Source organism: Pithys albifrons, chromosome 10, assembly GCF_047495875.1.
Source record: "Pithys albifrons albifrons isolate INPA30051 chromosome 10, PitAlb_v1, whole genome shotgun sequence".
NCBI lineage: Eukaryota > Metazoa > Chordata > Aves > Passeriformes > Thamnophilidae > Pithys > Pithys albifrons.
In genome coordinates, this window is record NC_092467.1 from 9,713,040 (window position 1) to 9,730,551 (window position 17,512).

The 17,512-nt window shown below is 40.3% G+C and overlaps 1 protein-coding gene across 3 annotated transcripts in view; it reads right to left on the reverse strand.

The window, feature by feature from the left end:
• The window catches only part of ATF6 (activating transcription factor 6), a 77,287-nt gene that overhangs the window by 35,857 nt on the left and 23,918 nt on the right, over nt 1-17,512 (reverse strand). The window contains exons 10-15 of one of the 3 annotated variants that reach the window (XM_071565450.1): nt 17,136-17,279; nt 15,243-15,362; nt 14,229-14,331; nt 12,990-13,054; nt 9,322-9,436; nt 5,143-6,349 (exon numbers count right to left, since the gene is read on the reverse strand). In XM_071565450.1, the coding sequence (XP_071421551.1) occupies nt 6,227-6,349; nt 9,322-9,436; nt 12,990-13,054; nt 14,229-14,331; nt 15,243-15,362; nt 17,136-17,279 (670 nt within the window). In that variant the 3' untranslated portion in view covers nt 5,143-6,226. Of the gene's footprint in view, nt 1-5,142; nt 6,350-9,321; nt 9,437-12,989; nt 13,055-14,228; nt 14,332-15,242; nt 15,363-17,135; nt 17,280-17,512 lie in introns of those variants that run through there. The other 2 variants (XM_071565449.1, XM_071565448.1) reach the window with 2 other exon arrangements.

Genomic DNA, 17,512 nt, shown 5'->3' on the forward strand with positions numbered 1-17,512 from the left:
CACATTGCAGTTTACTCAGCTGGCTTCACACTCTTTTTTTAGCATTTCTAGCATCACACCTGTGTTTAGCATGAATCCAAAGAGTTTCTTTCTGCTTTGTTTAAATGTAGTTCTTTAGACTTTTTCTTACTCTCCCAGAGCTGCAGTTAACTGCTTTTGTCAAAATTTTACACCAAGAAAACTGCTGCATCTGTTCCTTTTCTCCAAATGACAGCATGTTTATGTCCCACTTCATTTTTGTACATGTTTCTCTATGCTGGCACTTTGGAAATTGAGAAGTTAGGAAACTCCATGCCTAGAATTGCATGCGGCACCTCTGTTGCCTGCTGGAGAGTTACAGCTTACAGCTGGTTAGCAAATACCAAACAGATGGGTTAGCAAAAGCAAAGAGAAACCCACAGTGTTCTTTCCCTGATGTTAAGGAGATGCCCTTCTGGAGATGCTGGTCCCAGACTACCTGCAAAATGACTCCTTTTCAGTCTTGTTTTCCAGTAATCCCCTGCCCAGTGAATACCTACTGAGTTCCTGATCCTGATGAAAAACTGTAGGTCTGAGTGCTCAGGACTGTTCTTAGAAAGGAAAATACTCCATGCTGGTTTCCTGGGAAGGAAATAAGTGCCTTCCAGATGTTGACAAGTTCTTCAAGCCAGGAATCTCCACACTGAGGAACAGCTTAGGAATGTCCCCTTCTAGAGTCTCAGAGGTAAGCATTGTTTAAGACATAGGAGCCTGGCGGGACTTAGATCAAGAGCACAGAGCAAGCTCTCTGAGTACAGCCTAGACAGCTTTGCTTATATTGGATACAACACCTCTTGAGGTGGCTGACATCTCAAACCTTATTTTGGACAGTCACGACACCAAGAAACAGTAACAATTACTGATACAATGCAACCCTTAGTGGCGCTTTGCCAAGCCAACTCCAAGGCCCATGTGATTTAACAGACAGGCCATTTCCACTTCACACCCTGACGTTGCACATGCTGCACGAGTTGTGCTCATGTCCCTCCTGCATAGCTTTGCCTTGCCCTGGTGAGAAGTATTTTCAAATGTCATAATTATTCACATGCATATTTTAACATTTGCAATCAAAACACAAAAAGGATTTCCTGAACAGTGGTTTCCACCATGAAAGATCTCTCTGCTTAGCTCATGATACTCCAGATTCTTAACCACTAACCCAAAGCTAGGTAGTTTCTATCAACTACTTTGGTGAACCTGGACTTTATCCAAGTATATGGTGAGGAACAAGCCATAACAGGTATGAAGCAAAATGACCTCATTCTCCACTTTAATTATCAGAAACAAAAGGCCACCCTACTGGGAGCTGGTATGGAAGTATATTTTAAAATAATGAAGTGGTGAGAAGCTGCTATGGACACAGGTAGAGCACACCTACATGGGACTCTCTAGAAGAGTGTTTAGCCACAGAACATACACTTCTGCAACAGACCCACCCCCATACGGCAATAAAATGCAGGGAAGAAATAAAAACTGCATTCTGAGACAAAGGCCTTTCTGCTTTGTAGCATTCACAGAGAGGAGATTTACATGCCCAAGTGTCTCCTAACGTTTCTTAGCCCTTTATGAGAAGTGAGTGAATTTTTGCAGCTGCTACTCTGCCTTTCCATTAGCCATCACAGTAGACAGGCCACAAGCAACCAGGAGTCCCAAAAGTAGAAAACAAGTTTTATGTTCCACTTTCGAGCAGTCTGAAAGCCAGTTACAAGATTCAAAGCCAGTTTAAAGATAAAAATGTACTGTTAATTCTATCACACTTCTTGTCCTAGGAGTGTAAGTGATTTAAAAATAAAACCTGGAAGCTACAAGTGTTCTGTCCAGTCCAGTGGGAGGTGATGATAATCTGCACACACTCATAGTAACACCTGGACTCTTACTTCATAAAATAAGCTTTGTGTGCTGTCCAGATAAAAATCTGGCAAAGGGATTAATTCAAACTGGAAGCAAATAATTTAATCTTACCAGAATCAACTAAAAGTATGCCTAAGATTTTAAATAATGGTCTCAAATGTAATACTATAATAATTACCATTGGCTAAAAGGTAGGATTTCTCTAGTGGACAAAACCACTACCTAATGAAACCAAGAACATCTCAAATTTGCACAGTTTATTTCTGAAGCTGTGAAAGTTTGAAGTCCAACTGAGAAAGCAAGCACAGGCGTTTCAAAGTGTTCTCTGCGTACTGTCATTCAAGGCAAATTAAATTTTTTTCATGCAGCTCATTCCTACTACACGCAAATCAATGCCTTACTGGCCACTGCAGTTCCAGAGCTGAAGATATCATTTATATCTTTATACAGCTAGGGCTTGGTCAGCATCAATCCCATAATTAAATATTTTTACAGATCATAAGCAAGAGTCCATCATTCCCTTTTGGGAACTGTTCAGGATAATCTGTGCAAAATTTTCTTCCCTGAATACCACGCTATCGCTAAAGAAAGATGCACTATTATCTGGCATAATTAAAGTATTATTAATGCATCACTGAACTTGGGTTATTTCCTGGAGAAAGGGAATTACTTCAGAGCTGTATTTCCACAATCTGCTCTAACTGAACACACATTATTATGGATAAACTTGTGTTCCTGCTCACTTTGTTGTCAGCAATTGTCTGTTCTGTAGTCTTATTAAGTGAGATACTGCTGTCACTTCCTTACTGAGACAATTCCCACTTTATAATTACATCTTCCTCCCATACTTCCCAATTATACTTCTCTAGCCCATGTCCACACCAATTTCATAAGCAGTGGGTCTTTTACAGAGACTTTTCAAAACCAACAATTCTCCTCTACTTCATGCCCACAACTCTTTGTCTGTAAGCATGCAGCACATTTTAAATACATGTATACTATTACTGGTCACGTCTGTCTGCAACCACTTTGGGGTTTGGAGACATTTTTTGCAGTATGTTTTATTTTCACTATAATTATCTGCAGTGTATGTTGTCCTTCCAAATACTAGTTTAAAAATAACAAAGTATTAGTTAGGTCTGGGACATGTAAGGCTGAAAGAAGTTCAGTGACAGCATTAATATGATTCATGAAGTTCCAGCAACCATACAGAAGACAAATGAATCAAGACTATACACAAAAAACCCAAGAATATCTTTTGCTCCATGCCAAACACATTCAAGTGACTTTTCTGTCTCTGCTTATACATCTGTCCTCAACACCACATTCATTCTCAATTTTATTTGGAGGACAGTGGGGTTCAAAGCAACCCAGGGTGATAAAAATTGGAGTGACTACAACTTTGCTTCCAAGATGGCTTGGAGTAGCTCTCCAAATAGAAGGCAGGAACAGAACAGACATATCCAAAGGAAACAAAACACCACTTGATGTGACAGGTATTACCTCCCTTCTCAGAGGCATTCTTTTTCTGGACCCTCCTAACCACTGTTTGCATCTGGCTGAGCTGGTACTTGCTGGATGCTCCTCCTTGGCTTCCACTCTTACACATCCAAGGTATCTCACTGGTATCACTATCCTCCTTCACTCAGCCTGCTTGCTCTCTACAGCACACAACACAGCCCTTCATGCCCAAGAGTATGTCCTAACAGTGAGAAATAATGACACAGTCAGAGGTTTTGCTGGAAAATACCAGAAGGTGTTGACAGAAACACTTTTTAAATTGCTGTCCTTTAGCTGTAAACCTAAATTAACTTCTTTTGAGCTTCCTTTTACTTAAACTTGCAGTTCTGTTGTTCTCATACATTTTTTAGTATCTTGAGAATCTCAGGATTGAGGTAAGGCCATTTGTGCTAAATCAACATGCATTTTTAGACTTAATTTTAGATTATTAAATTTCTCTCTGGAAGTTTTTAGACTAAGTTCTAAGATGCTACCAGAAGCCACATCTTCTCCAGCTGAGTAACCAGAAGACTGCAGAGAACACTTCTCCCCACCACCTCTCAGTCCCTTTGAGTCATCTCTCCCTGCTCCCCTTCCACACCAGCCAGAGAAAGACCAAAAAGAAAGCTTGCTTCACTGTTTTCATATGGACACCAGGGATTTGGGAGGAGAAACTTATCTCTGACATGGAGAGAATCCACAGTTTAGTCAAAAAATAGGGAATTTGTAACAAAGAACACAGCAGGCCAGCCTTCATTTTCACTATCGACACTTGGATAGAAACAGGAGGTTTTCATAATGGATTTTCAAATTTGCAAGCCAAATGCAGCTGTAATTTGACAGAGGGTGGCTCACTGAGCTTCAGGGCATGCCAAAGCACAATCCCATGCACTGTTTGCTTTCTCAAATCTTCCCAGACAGGGAAGGGTAGGCCTCACAGAGAAGACAGGCTAAAAAGGTGGGTGACCTCTGCTTTGAAAAGGACAGGCAATTTTATCATGGATACCATGCCCTGAGCCTCAGTTCTTTCAACACATATTATTCTCAGCATCTGTATACAATATAGGACAAGATCTTAAAATCTTAGGATCCTGGGACAAAGTCATTTTTATCTCTCTCAACAGCTAAGGTCAGGCTCCCCAGGTCTAAGGGGAGTCTTCCAAAAATCTGCATGTTAACTTGCAGCAATTGCAAACATATAAAAGAGCTGGAGTATCTTTAGGAGTAGCAGGACTAAGTGGGCTCAGTCAAGGCATTTTATCTGAATGAAAGACCAAACAACGCAACCCAGGCCACAGAAATCTGCAAACAAAGTCAACAGCAGAAAACTTCATGTTCAGTAAAAAACACCCATTGTCTAGTGCAACAAAGTAGGAGAAAAGTATATGTTAGAACCAAATTTCTGGCTATAAAACATCATCTGAAGCCAACTTCTTATACAGCAGTTTTGCCTGCAGGATGTAGATGGCATCAGGAGTGCAGTGAATTGGAACCTGTCTCATGCTCTCTGAATACATTCAAATCATTGTTGCCAGAAGTGTGTGCAGCACAGCAACCTACTGCTACACAAGCATGTCAAAGCCAGGCTTCATAATCTTTTGCTTCCTGACAGTAATAAATAATTCCAAATACAATTATATCATCCCAAATACAATTAGCACAGCACGGGCTCATTACCCAACAGAAGCAGAACACAACCAAGACATTTTTACTCCCAGCACACAAAGAAAGAACAAAAGTTCTGATTTAAATTTGGCTTAATCACTTCAGTGAAAAATTGTTTGCAGAACTTCAGAAACACTTAAATGCTCATTGCAGATGTTGGCTTTCAGGACCAGAAATTCACAGTCATAATAAGAGGTTTTCCTGAAGCTCTGAGTTTGTGGCACTGAGGCAGAAATTTACAAAGTGAAATTCTGGTCCTACTGAAATTGGTAAAGGCTTTGCTATTGATTTCCATAGGGCCAGCATCACTCTCATGCTAATAAATAATAACCAGAAGCATCTTTTAATATCTATTTTTTACTGCAATGTACTGTAAGATACTGTATACACAATGCATTATATGCAAGTGGCAAACTTTGGTTATCAGGAGACACTTGATAAAGTAGTGAGAGGAAATTCCAGTAGTCCTCTGAACTTCCCAATCAAAACAAATCAAACTTTAAACCATGCTTTCCTTAAGAACAGTAATTACCTTCTTACCCTAAAACATGTTACTGTCCTTAAATAAGCCTGCAGACATGTCATCAAAGGGTCACTGACTGAACCTTCCAGCATGGGGAAATCTACTGCTTGATCATTCCAAGTTGCGGGGACTCTGATCCTAACCACAGAAGAGTGGAATGATCTGGAGTGGCATTTACAGGCCAAAGTAAATTGGAAGGGATTTATTTTCTCCAATGATTTACTTAATTACTTTTCAAACTAAGCTAGCTATTCAGGTAATTCTAGAAACAACCTCAAGGTCTGAGTACTCTATGGCAAAACAGATGTGAGTTCTGAGAGAGAGCTGTGTGGGTGCCAGGCTTACAGAGAGCTGCAGCAGCAGCCAGGTGTCTATTCCCTGCTGACAGAGCACCTTGGATCAACTGACTTGAGTTTTGTATCTGTGCTCCACTGGGCGTTTGTAACAGGTCAAGCAGACTTGGCATCACAGATTTTACAGCGCAGAAATCAAAGGTTCTGGTGGAGTAACAGTCTCTCCATTCTGCCTCTCAGAAATGCAAGGAAGGTTCAATGCCAACTGGAGACTCCAATGTGTTTTAGCAGAGCTCAAACTGCCGTCCCCTTTCCAAGGAAGCAGGAACTTGTTCTTGGTACCCGCTGCACAGACCTCCCGGTTCTGGACATGCTCTCAAAGCCATCGCAAACCAGTGCAACTTAGAGGTACAGCGCAGACATCACTTCGGAGTGCTGGAGCACCTGGGGAGAGCAGAGTGCCCTGCAATGCTAAATGACTGCTGAAAACCATGGCTTCCTGAAAGTCAGTTAGAGAGAAAAAGTAAAATTACCAAGTTACTATCTTAAGAAATAAATGGTGAAGAGCCCTGCCTAGAAGGGATGTTGGCTGCTGACGCCTGGCAGAGCTGGGGGACAGCACTGCTTCAGTTCAAGAATTCTTTACTCACTGTTAATTACGTATTTCTTCTTGTTTAAAAATTACATTACTGATTCCCCTGGCAATAGGAGAAAATTAATTTCTCTAGATTCCCAGACTGAAAGTCCTGCTTCTTGTATGGACTCAGCTGATCCAAATACTAGTAGTATTTATTTTCCTCTCTCCTCCTTAAAAAAGAAAAAAACACTCAAACTTCAACTGTAAATATGCAGACCTGCAAGCCTTCCAAGGCAAGAAAAGAAAATTTATGAGATCATGGGAAATTCAATCTTAGAGGTAACAAGCATCACCAAAAAAAGACACAGTGCATAAGAGCTTTGGTCCCCAAACCTGCACCTTCAGAAGCCCTGGCTGAGTGCTACCGTATCAAAAGCTCAGGTAGCCATAGCAAATGTGATTTTCTTGCAAATCCAAGGAACTCAACGCACAGATCCTGGAATCCAGGTAAGAACATACAAAAAATCTGTTGCATTTTAGCAGATGCAAGCAGAGGAAATGCTAGGTTATCTGATGCTGCACATAGAGCAGAAAATGTGAAAAGAGGATCCAGGGACACCAGGTAGAAGTGATCTCTGGAGATCCACAGTCCCACCTCCTGCTGGAAGCAGGACAATCACTAATACCAGAACCATTCACTCCCTGGAACCTTTAACTGGATGATTCTTGTTCTTATGTTATGTTATATGGCAGCTTATTATGTGTTTGGGAGTGCCTGCATGGCAAACAGCCAGAGAGGGGAACAAAACCTGTCATCTTCAGGCCTTGGTTCCTACGCTGGACAAGAGCAAGCAACTAAAGTGAACTGTCGGACAACACCGTGGAGGAAATCAGTCCCCTCTCAGATCCTAATCATCAGTGAAAAGGGAATTGTGGTCCAAAGAAAATTAAGTCAGCAGTCCTCAGGAGGAGGTGAAAGGGCACCTCCCTTGCTGGGGCCCTGTTGATGGCACCCCTCGGGCTGTGCAGGAGTCTTTTCTTCTGCACTCACAAAAGAATCCAAGCAAGTCATTTAAAAGTGCCTCAGGGCAGAGCTTGCCACCAGATCAGGTTTGCCCTGTTAAAATAATAAATGAGGTAATGCATAAAACTGCCTTCAATTTGAGGACATTTCATTCATAAAACAGAAATACCAACAGCTTTGTTATCAAATAAACTTCATAGATGGGTTTAAAAAGTCTCTGCACCTCTCCCTGCAACAGAGCAGAGCCAAACTGCAGTGGTTCCGTGGTGCAAGACACACTGTTTCCAAGGACAGTTCTGCAAGTTGAAATGAGAGCTGACAACTTCCAGACCATTAACCTGACAGCATAAACAGGACCTATGTGCAAGAACATGCATTCAGGTGGACTGGAGCAATGGCCCCAAGTGCAGAACTAGACAAACACTATTCTGCTTTTCCTTCTGAGTTTCCAGAAAAACTTATTCTCCTTTTCCCTCTCCTCATCCTCAGGATATGTGGAGCCTGGTGCTGGCTTATATTTGTGTTGTTAGCTGAAAGAACAGCAGAACATGCCAAGCATTTAATAACAAAATTCCAGCCTTGTGACACAACCCAGTAATCCCAAGACTGGAAACCAACCTCGTATTTCTACTCAGCATAAAACCCTAATCCTAACAGAGCACCACTACTTTTATTTTGCCTGAACCTTTTCTAAAGACTTGCACCTCACAAATTACAAAAGTTACCACATACCAGGTGGGACAGAGCTGTACTAGCTATGTACCCATGGCATCTGCAGATGACAACATAGACACTACTAAAACTAGTTAGGCTTATCTGTGTGCTCTTACACAGAACAGGCTATAGCTGAATGAGCTGTTGTTGTGGCCACTACTAGTCCCCCACTACCTTGGGCCCCTCTCAGGATGGTCCTATGACAAGGAAATTGAGATTTTCAGGGCCCCAGGAGGACCATGGCTAGGTGTGAACATGCATATAACAGTGTTCATACAACACCCCAACTGCAAATCAGCAGAGCAGGAGACTCAGTAAGCGAAGATCCCAAGTTCAGTCCAGGGACAAATGCGCATTATAGACATTATTTAGTGACTCATCAAGACCTCTACAAAAAGGAGGGAATAAACCTCTCCAGCCTCAGGTTGGTGTTTCAAGCACTGTTTGCCTTGATCACTTCCATCACCACATCCCAAGAGACTTCTCCCTACTGCAGCTGTCCTGGCTTCAACATCAGCTAGGCCTGCAGTGCAGAAAATGACATCAAACACCTGGAATTACATTCTATAACAGCTTTACTGTCACTAGCTGCACTGCAAGTGTCAGGATGTGCCTGACAAAGCTGCAGCACAAGCCTATGCTGTACCCCAGCACAGACAGCAGAACTGCTCATCTGTCTCAACTTACAAGTCACAAAACAACAGAAAAATTGTGTCACTCCACACAGTCCTGTACAGCTGCAAGATGAAACTGCAAATGCAGGAGTTCTACAGGAAGACAGAAACAAGGTTTCTATGGTAAGCTAAGAGAAAGAATTTGTGCACAAGGTACATTTATTCCTATGCCCAGCAGTGCAAAAGGTTTATACACCTATTAAATAGCTATAATGTGTGTTTAACTAAAGGTTTCATGCATTCATATTCTGTCTTGCCCTGGCACTATGATATTTTCTGCAAAGTTTTGACGGGCATATTTTGTAAAGACCATGATCTGGCCATGTTACTGTAAAGGATACACAGAAGCATCACTTCAGAAGAAACAAATTTAGCTTCAACCTTGCCCATGTCATTTTTTGTATTACAAGGAAAGACACTTTGTTAGAAACAGTCCCGTGGACACAAATGAAAGGACAGGGTTACACAACTACTACACTTACTCTGCGAAATGACACCACATAGAAAGTGTCTTCCCTTCGGCGAATCGCTTCAAAGAAGTCTTGATAGCTCCTCGGAGAGGCATAATACACTTGCAGCTCATTCCCTGAGTTCCTGCTGAAATAAAGAAGGGCGGAAGGTAATGATTTTAGACAAGAAAAGTTAATTTCAGTGAGACAATGACTTTAAAGACTTGCTTTTCAAAGGAACAGCAGCAGCTCTTCATCCATTGAGAGAAGCCTGAGAAACATTAAACACAGGTGAAGACTGAAACTACTGTGCACTTTCTGGAAGTCCAGGGTGCTTTAAAGGTCTTATTTTAGGAATGTTTTCCACACTTGTTTTGATTCATGGTTCTGAGGCTGGCAAAAACCCATTTGCTAGCTTGACAGGGAAAGAAAGTTTCAACCTAAAGTATCTGAAAAATTGTGATGACTTCTGAAAATAAATTTTAGAACAGAATGTCCTCCTGAAACAAAATATCAAAATATTTAATAATTTTCTTTTACTACTAAGACTCCAAACCCCTGAGATTGAAAATAGTGCTAAGTTAAGCACAAACAGAGCTTTTAATTCACTGTCAAATGACAACTCCACCTTCTGTCTCACTCACCTTTTATTTTTTTTCTCCTATGTCCTTGGTCAACTCAAAGATTTGCTCTTGATTTTCAATTTAGATACTGGAGCAAAAATAAAATTCTCATATAATTCTGGCTTATCATTTCCACAGTTCTCATCTTAAATACATCAGAAGGAAGGAAAAAAATGCTCTAAACCATTCTAAGCAAAAATACTGGGAAGTCCTACAATTATGGTACTGATCCACTGTTTATCTTGGAAAGGTGAGAAATTCCTGGCACATACCGCTATCATGTATTACTTCCCCAATGCCATTCCAAAATAACGTATTTAAACAAATTGGAAAGCTATACTTACACAAACCATTATCTGGACATTCAACTAGTCATTTTAATTTTCCCCCACTTTAATAGCACTGTGTTTATGCAGTGTTTGTGGCAAGCACACTGATCAGACTGTCCCTCCCCTCCCAAGTCATCTTCTGCTGACCCAGGTTTTAAACTATGGTGAGTACTTTAGACTATTTTGATATGTTTCTAAAATATAACTATGCACCCAAAACAAGGCACAAATCTATCATCAACTGATTTTCTTAAGCAGCAGTAATAGTAAACTGTCATTATCGTCTCTTCTACTGTTTAAAGAGTCCTGTTGCAACCAAAGGACTGCAGCTGCCAAAGCCAGTTGCTCTTTTAACAGGATTGGGGGTGTAAATCCTGGGGGATCAAGAGCAGGCAGCTCCACACTACATATCCTCTTCTGCAGAACTGTGCAAGCGAGAAATCAGATCACATCCTTCACACACAGGAAACAAAGACTGGAGCTAATTTGAGCTTGATTACTCATTCATGAAAACATGTAGGCCCACCAAACCACCCCTGAGATTCAGCATTGAAGTTGTACTGTGATAAAAGGCATCACGCCCACGCGTTGCTCAGTACAACACATCCTGAAAGCTGAAATGGATCTCACAGATCCGTTTGCTCGCCCACACTCCAGAAGATACAGATAGACCCCAAAACAAGCCTTTAATAACTAAATCCAGCCACGGGAGAAAATTATTCCAAAGCACTTGGAAAACTCTAGGCCTTTACAAAGCTCTCCTGGTCATGGAACAAATCTAATGCTAGTCCCAATTTCCAAGTGACACCAAGGGATGACAGGCATTACATCGCATGTTCCTTTGAACACCTATGGGTAATTGCAATGGACCTCTCCATGAAAGGAAGGGAGGAACTTTGGAGCCAAAACAGATGCAAAAGTATCAGTTGTTTTAGTAACACTTTCACATATTACAAGAAAGCATTATATTTATTGTGTATCCAAAACAGCAGTGCTGAGCCTGGGTATTTGTTGGGAGATTTGAATCTTTGTTTTAAAAGTTTGAAGGGCATTGTTGCCCATAGGCTTGTTTTGGAAAGAAATGTGCACACACAGTGCTTTATGCATCAACAACCATAATTTTAATAGTGAAACAGGAAAATAACTTGAGAGTTTGATATCTAAACCCTCAACAAGTGAGCTGTAGTGCTCACAGGGCTGCAGAATGTGAGCCAGCAGGGATCTGGGGGGAAACCGTGTATGGGGCTGCATTACGGACAAGGACTGGAGCACGAGATGTACAAGGAGAAACAGAAGACAGAAGGAATAGGGCTTATTCATCCCAAACAGGAGGCTGAAGGTGCTCTAAGTGCAATTCTCAGCTTCCTGATGGAGAACACAACAGAGATGGAGACCACATCTTCTATGAGAGACATACAGTAAACCTGAAGTTAAACCTACTTCAAGTCAGAGATTGGAATAGAGATTTCCAGAGGTCCTTTACAACCTAAACTACTCTGTGATTCTATGATTTCATGGAGCACCTAATAGCTGATGGCTCTGGGAGGAACTGGAAATCTGTTCTATGTTCTTAGCAGCTCCAGGACAGTCATAGCATGCAGCTGCCATGACTCACTGGTCCTGTTCATATAAACATCATTAATCTAAAAAAAAAAAAATCTCACTTCCTTCTATGCACAACAGATTATTCCATGCAGAGCTACATGATGCTGCACACTGTTTCCAGTAATCCAGACAATTTTTTTTCAAGAGTAATGCAAGCATATATATTAAACTGCTTTATGCCATGAGGTTTGTTCATCAGTGTTCAATTAAAACATATATTCTTCATCTGCCTGTAGAACTCAAAAAGCTTTTTCTTTTCTTGTAAGTCAAAACACATCAAAATCTGATGGCCTGGTTTCCAGAACTTTTGCCTGCAGCTTTGCTCTTTTCCCTCTGGCTGATCCTGCTTTCAAAGCAGGAATGCAAAAGGAAGGTCCACAGCTGTCTAACTCTCAACAGCAAGACTTCAGGTGGTGTTCTCAACAAAAACTCCTCTTTATACTTCATTCTGCTCTTGCACTCCTCTTTGGCACTTCAGAGTAGAAGAATCTTGTAAACAGTCTCCTCCAGCGTTCAGGAGAGAGAAATTTTGTTTCCTCAAGTTTTACTCTTCAGTACTCCCCCATCACCAGTGAAGAGGGATAGGATAGTTACGTGGAGGAGGGGGCAGGGGACATTAGAAATCTCTGGACTAGTGTGCTCCAATAATCAGCATGGAAGAATCAGGAGATGGAGACAAACCATGCAAACAAGGCACAATGGTACTTCAACTTCACCATAATAATTTGGTCCTACCTATAATGGCTCTGCTCTTGCAGATAGTGAGAGAAGTTTTCTCTTACCAGACTCGTGGCCCTTTGAAATCTGCTTATTAACTAATGATGTTCTCACAGACAGCCCCAAGGCAAGTCCCCCTTTTTTCCCTCTGAATATTCAAATCTGATTAGAAAGGGATTCTGCAGAGCAAAATAAAGATTTTCTTAAAACTTATTAGTAGAAAGACTCCAGAAGAATGGAGCTGTGATATAAGTGTAGTTTAAATCACTAAAATCAATTATTTGATAAGGAACAGAAATTAGGCCAAGAAAAGTAGCTGTATATGGCTTAAGAATCCTGACAAGGTGAAAACTGGCCTTTTTTACCAACTGTTGGTGAAAAGTTAGGTTAAGTAGAAAGCAATAACAAATGAGCTGTTCTGCCTTACCTGAGACTGGTGTCTGTGTAAGGCATGGCCATTAGCTGGGAATCTGACTTCTCACTCAGGGAGCTCTGAAAAAGGGGGGAAATGAAAAGATGCCAAAAAGCATAAACAATAAGCATTTTCTTGGTTATCCATGATAAAATATGATGCACATCTGTAGCAGAGAGAGAACCTATATTGGGGTGCAGGGTTAATCAGTGCCCCGCACCAGAAATGTGCATTTTTCCACTGGTGAAACATGAATAACTGAAATGGCCAGCAATCAAGCTGCAACAGCAACAAAAAAAGGGCAAGATTTTAATACAGCCAAATTTGAAGGCACACATTCAGCGACAAAGAAGAAAGCCTGGCACCAAACACAACAGTTGAACATACTGTGTCAGCCAACTGCAGAATTCTCTACCACTGACATCAGATGTGCAGAATTCTGAGGTCACACCCACGTTGTACCTCTGCTAAAATAACACTATCCACAACACACTTCTGGTGTTTGAATCACTAAAAGCACCTGAATTTTCCCTCCTTAACTGTTCTACCATTTTCCTTTGGGCACCAGTGAGAAGAATATGAAGTTTAGTACATAATACCTTTTGCATAGAAAAGTATTTCCAACATTGTTAAAATCAATTCCTTTTCAAGCTGTTACTATCTCTAATCAAATAAAACACTTCGAAAACTCATTGTCTCAATTTCAGCCTTGATATCACTATGTAGATAGGATTTATGTAGATAAAAGGATTTATGTAGATAAAAGGGATTTTAAAAAGTGGGAAATATGAACGCAAGTCTCATTATTCTGTAGTCTTACTGGAAATGAAACCCTCTAGCAAACATCTGAAGAATGAACTAGAAATATTTCAACAAAATCGATTAGCTGTGCCCCTTAACAGTGAGGCAGATGAATGTGCTGTAGGCTGCAATCAAGTGCTTATCTTTACAGAGAAGGCATAAAAAGGCTCACTATTGCTTTCATTTTAGAAAATGCTGAACCGACCTTGATGACTGCTAAAAAAATTCAAAACTTGCAGCCTGAATCCAAGAGTAGGAATGGAAGAACAACTTTGACAACATAATAACAAACCAAACCTGGCAATTTAAAATGGGAAGTGTTGGGTACCCTAATTACAGGCACCGTTGCTACTTTTGTCTATAATGAGAAGTGCAAACAAGTAAGAGAGAGTATTTCATGTTGACTGAAATTATCTTGTCATGCTATTTAGTCATGACGATAAACCTGCACACCTGCATAACTCGTGCTTTCTGCTGCTGGTTATTTGATAACCTTCTAGATCTTGTTCGTTCCACTTCATGTCTATGAACCCATCCTCGAAGTTCATGATTCAACCTAAAAAAAACCACAGCATTCACAGATGTTTCAAAGAACAGAGGCAGAATTTTTTAGTTTTATATAACAGTTTAGCCACTATAACAACACTGCAGTTTACTGTTCTTTTATCTTATGATAATTCACATTCAATAAAAGAGTAATAAAATAAAACTGTAAGTTGAAACATATGAGGAAGTTTGCAAGGAAGTATCTATAAAGTATTGGATCCATGGATGTTTCAACATAAAGTTGATACAATAATTCCTTTTGCCCAATGAACAGTAATTTTGAAGTTACTGGAAGGACCATGGAAATTTAAAATCAAAAGTTGATCAATACAAGACAAATTATTGGTTAAGGAGACTAAATTATTGCAAATAAATCTGAGAAAAAGAATGGACAAAGGAAAGGGAGATAAGGTTAGTGACATACTGTTATCTATGGAAAGAGTGGACGTAGATATTTTCTAACAGTGAATAAAGCACATCTGCAATGTCAGGTTGTTTGCTTGTATCAGAAGCTGAGGAAGAGAAGCCCATCTCTTATGTAATTCAGATGGAAAAGGCTTTTAGCTGGACTTGATTTCCATATTATGAACATTCCCACATAGGAAACAATTTCTCTTTTGAGTCATGAAAGGCCTCCAGATAATCAAAAAATTTTTATTCAGTTATTGCAGTGTGAAAATGGAGTGAAAATCATTACTAAAACCATCAAAAGATTACAAAGATCCAAGTCAATCTGCCCTTATGGCAGCAGACATTGGAAAGTGCAGACACTTAGAGAGACACTGGTCACATACTGGATGAACTCTATGAGTGTACAATAACATCATTCACAGCTGTCTGTCCAGCAACACTCAGCCAACAGAGAATTTATATTTCAACTCCTAATAAAACTTAAATGCTCAGAAAAGGTTGTTTGCTCACCTCAGTGACTCTGTGCGGTTGATCAGAGGCCGACAGGGTGGTGGTGGTGGTGAAATATATAAAAGTGGTTCTTCTGAGACTATCATTAGTGCTTTATTATCAGATACAGAACTATCATACCTGGGAAAATAAAGAAACAGGCATCAAGAAATCCCTTAAAATACTTTTTCATGAACCTTTGACCAAATAGAAAGAATGAGCACTAACATCAGCAGAACCACAAATGTCACAGTTGCTCCCATGAGACCTTTGAAACAGGTGAATAAAAATTTCTATCAAACAACCAGTGTTCTCAGTCAATTGCTCAAAGAGGTCTGACAGCACTCAACACAGGGAAGACAGATGAGCGTTAGCAGATGTTGGATTTCTTCCCAAAAAGGCCAGATATTGAAAGAAAATGTAGTCTGTAAAATATTCCTCATAGTATGTAAACTATGTGATCTCTGCAGAGACAACTTTCTTTTTTATTCCAGAACTGTGCTACAGAAATACTAAATTTATTATCCACTAAAACAATGCAGATATAAAGACCATGAGCTGTATGACAATGGAGCAGCCACAAACTATATTACAACTGAGTAGAGAGGATTTACATCTCCAGTTGCCTCCAGAATCCAGATTGGTTTTCAGAAAAAGTGAAAAGGAGCATCTATTTCTCAGTACAAAAGTCTGTAACACTCTCAGCACCTCCTGAGGGGTTAACTACTTGTCACAATACCTACTGTAAGTTTCCCCTTGATAAGTTATCAATATAACAGCCTTGGTCCCCTTGGTTTTGACAGACTTGTAGCTCCTAAACTTTAACTTCTCTCTGAAAAACCAGGTACAAGTGCTTATGAAAGCCTCCATTTTCATTTCATTCTCTCTCCCAGCTTTCTCTCCATCTTCATGTCTGCTTCTCCTGCCTACTGCATCTAGGGCTGATAAAGGAAAATATGCAGTAAAAAGCTCACAGCTTGCCAAAACCAGGGTGAAACAGTGAAAGAAAAGGAGGAGATACAGGCACGAGCAAATCCTCCTAAGAGAATCGCTCTGCTCTTATACCACCTAAGTCATAGTCTGAAACGTACCACATAGGACACAAAGACCTCACCATGGCTACAGCCTTAAAATGCACTTGATTTATTGCCTTCTTTCTGCATGGCAGAATACATTAGGGCTTTCTGCACATCTGTGCCTGGCTTTGTTCAACCAGCCAAAACACTCTACTGGAAAGGGACAGTCTAATAGGATAAATCTTGTAAGGGGAAAACATGAGCTGTATTAGCCAGACTTCAATCTGGAGGCAATTATATGTTCACTTATTCACTACATCCTAGAGATCTACGAAGACTGAAAGCTGGTATTTAATTAAATAATGCATAAACACAAGGATGGACTCAAAGTTTTATAAAAATGTACAGTGCTAACTAAGTTCAGACTGTGTTCTTAATCGTGAACTTACTTGCCCAGTCTTCTCTTGAGCAACTAAGAAAATAAATACTCCTGCTTGAAGAGAGAGATAATATGACAAATATCACAACTATGCAAGCTAAAATGTAGATCAGAGGCAAAAAGCAGACAGATGAAGAACTAAAGAAAGTCCTTAAAGTCTCCATGACATACACCGGTTTACATGCTCTCTTCCCTAACACCGCACAGCACAGCCACGTGTACACTTCTGAAGCTCTTTGTATTGAGTAATCTTGGAGATAAAACACTCTATTTATTTGAAAAGCAACCTGGCAAACTCTGTCAAATAATAAAAGATCAGCTTTAAAAACACCGTGTTTAGAAACTCAGCTGCTCTATAGAAGCAGCAATAGCACTGGTCAGAAAGGACAGTAAGGCAGTGAGAGCTAAAAGGACCACTGCCCTCTGGCACTCAAAATACATTAAAGGTTTTCATCTCACCTATTACTCTTCTCGGGAATGATGCCCTCAGGTATTTTCTGAGCTGTGCTGGACTCCTGGCTGGCTGAGAACTCCAGAAGATTTCTGGTCCGGTGGTTAGAACTCGCAGTGGAATCAGCTCCATTGGGATCCTTTTCAAATATACTGGAAACCATAATAAACAGAGCAAAATGTATGACATGCATAAAGGGTCTGCAAGGCACTTGACTGTAAAGTGCTAAATACTCGGGTGGAGAAGTTTCTGGTTGTTATGTTACATGGATAAGGTTCATGGCATTATCTAACCTAAAAAATGTGGTATCTTGTGTCATTATAATACTGTCAATCAAAGCATTAACAGACAGAAAAGCAGTTCTGTTCTCTTCTTCAGTTTTAGT